This window comes from Nansenia antarctica (genome assembly GCF_963989245.1).
Source record: "Nansenia antarctica genome assembly, chromosome: 4".
NCBI classification, from domain to species: domain Eukaryota; kingdom Metazoa; phylum Chordata; class Actinopteri; order Argentiniformes; family Microstomatidae; genus Nansenia; species Nansenia antarctica.
Window position 1 is genome coordinate 75,565,183 of NC_137689.1, and position 2,500 is coordinate 75,567,682.

The following is a 2,500-nucleotide window of genomic DNA, read 5'->3' on the forward strand; positions in this document are numbered from 1 at the left end:
TTTAAATAATTTTGCCATTTAGCAGACGCTTTTATCCAAAGCGACTTACAATTACGAATTACAGGGACATTCCCCCTGGAGTAACTGAGGGCTAAGTGCCTTACCCAAGGGCACACTAGTAGTGGTGTGGCTTCAGGCGGGATTTGAACTCACAACCTTCCGATCACAAGTCCAACTCACTATCCACTAGACCACCACTACCCATATTACTGTGACAGCGTCTGGTGAAAGGGGGACCAAGTCAGCAACCAATCAAAATGTTCAGACTTGAAACACGGAACTTCGTTTCAACGTTGCTGAGAATCACAACACAAACTCGCTAGTCAAGCCAAAACACTGCAACAACACAATGGATTGGGTGAGTAATCCCCACTGCTACCTAGTTAACTAGAACACTACTTTACATTGTTACCTAGTTAACTACAACACTACTTTACATTGTTACCTAGTTAACTACAACACTACTTTACATTGTTACCTAGTTAACTAGAACACTACTTTACATTGTTACCTAGTTAACTAGAACACTACTCTACATTGTTACCTAGTTAACTAGAACACTACTTTACATTGTTACCTAGTTAACTAGAACACTACTCTACATTGTTACCTAGTTAACTAGAACACTACTTTACATTGTTACCTAGTTAACTAGAACACTACTCTACATTGTTACCTAGTTAACTAGAACACTACTTTACATTGTTACCTAGTTAACTACAACACTACTTTACATTGTTACCTAGTTAACTAAAACACTACTTTACATTGTTACCTAGTTAACTAGAACACTACTTTACATTGTTAGCAGGCTCACAGAACAAGCTGTGTTAGTTGACTAGCGAGTGCGTCGTTGATTTTTAACAACTCTGAAATGGATTTACATTTTTCTAAATGAAAGTCTGAACATTGTGATTGGTTGCTGCCTTGCTCCCCCCTTCACCAGACCGTGTCACATGTCAGATCTACGGTCACACGCTGACACAGGCGGACTCACCCCGGCTTTGATGTAGATGGGCACAAACAGCCACCCCAGGATGACCACCACCACCAGGGCCTGGAACACACAACCACTCACATGAGCAAATAACCACAATGCACTTCACCTTCTTCATCTATTCAACAGCTGTTTTCTAGTGTCTAGTGTCACAGGGTCAGATCTCTACACCATCTACAGACTGACCAGCCCAGAGGGAGAGATACTGGATGTGATTCACTGCAGAAAGGAAATCTCAGTCTTGAAATATCTTAAATCAAGGCAATACATGCTTGTTTTTTTTGTCTGACTGCACTAGTTTTAAGATATCTCTTACTTGTTTCAAGAAAACTGAAAGTGAAACTTTCCTGTTGTGTTGGCAGATCATTTTGCTTATTTTAAGTAACCTTTCCCCCATTGGATTGCTCTTTTTTCTTTTTTCTTGTTTTTGAGAGCTGACTTTTTGCAGTGTAATGGTAATGGTAATTAGTAATGGTCAAAGTCATAGGTCATAGGTCATAGGTCATAGGTCATGATTACATCAGCTCTAAGGTGTGTGTGATGTTAGGGTTAGGGTTGGTGTGTAAGGTGTGTGTGGTGTTAGGGTTAGGGTTGGTGTGTAAGGTGTGTGTGGTGTTAGGGTTAGGGTCAGGTGGGTTTCTACTCACGTTCCATTCGAAGCCCCCGGTGGCGATGCCCGAGGCGGCGGCGGTCCCAGCGATGCCAACAAAATGGCCGCTGCCGATGTTACTGGCGAACAGAGACGCTCCGATCTGCAGAGGACCAGAGACAGATTCATTACATCTGCAGAGGACCAGAGACAGAGTCATTACATCTGCAGAGGACCAGAGAGAGACTCATTAGATCTGCAGAGGACCAGAGGACCAGAGGACCAGGGGAGAGAGAGAGGACCAGAGGACCAGAGGACCAGAGGACCAGAGGACTAGAGGACCAGAGGACCAGAGGACCAGAGGACTAGAGGACTAGAGGACCAGAGGACCAGAGGACTAGAGGACCAGAGGACCAGAGGACCAGAGGACCAGAGGACTAGAGGACTAGAGGACCAGAGGACCAGGGGAGAGAGAGAGGACCAGAGGACCAGAGGACTAGAGGACTAGAGGACCAGAGGACCAGAGGACTAGAGGACCAGAGGACCAGAGGACCAGAGGACCAGAGGACTAGAGGACTAGAGGACCAGAGGACCAGGGGAGAGAGAGAGGACCAGAGGACCAGAGGACTAGAGGACTAGAGGACCAGAGGACCAGAGGACTAGAGGACTAGAGGACCAGAGGACCAGAGGACCAGAGGACCAGAGGACCAGAGGACTAGAGGACCAGAGGACCAGAGGACCAGAGGACCAGAGGACCAGAGGACCAGAGGACCAGAGGACCAGAGGACCAGAGGACTAGAGGACCAGAGGACCAGAGGACCAGAGGACCAGAGGACCAGAGGACCAGAGACACACTCATCAACCAGGTTACAGAACAGAACAGCAGGTGATTACTGTACTGTGCTGTCTTTAGA

General features: G+C 46.4%; 1 protein-coding gene across 1 annotated transcript in view; it reads right to left on the reverse strand.

Annotated features, from left to right (window-relative positions):
- The window catches only part of slc5a1 (solute carrier family 5 member 1), a gene marked incomplete at both ends in the record, with an annotated part of 17,734 nt that overhangs the window by 9,090 nt on the left and 6,144 nt on the right, over positions 1–2,500 (reverse strand). The window contains 2 exons of the mRNA XM_080530387.1: positions 998–1,057; positions 1,645–1,749. Of these exons, the coding sequence (XP_080386513.1) occupies positions 998–1,057; positions 1,645–1,749 (165 nt within the window). The remainder of the gene's footprint in view (positions 1–997; positions 1,058–1,644; positions 1,750–2,500) is intronic.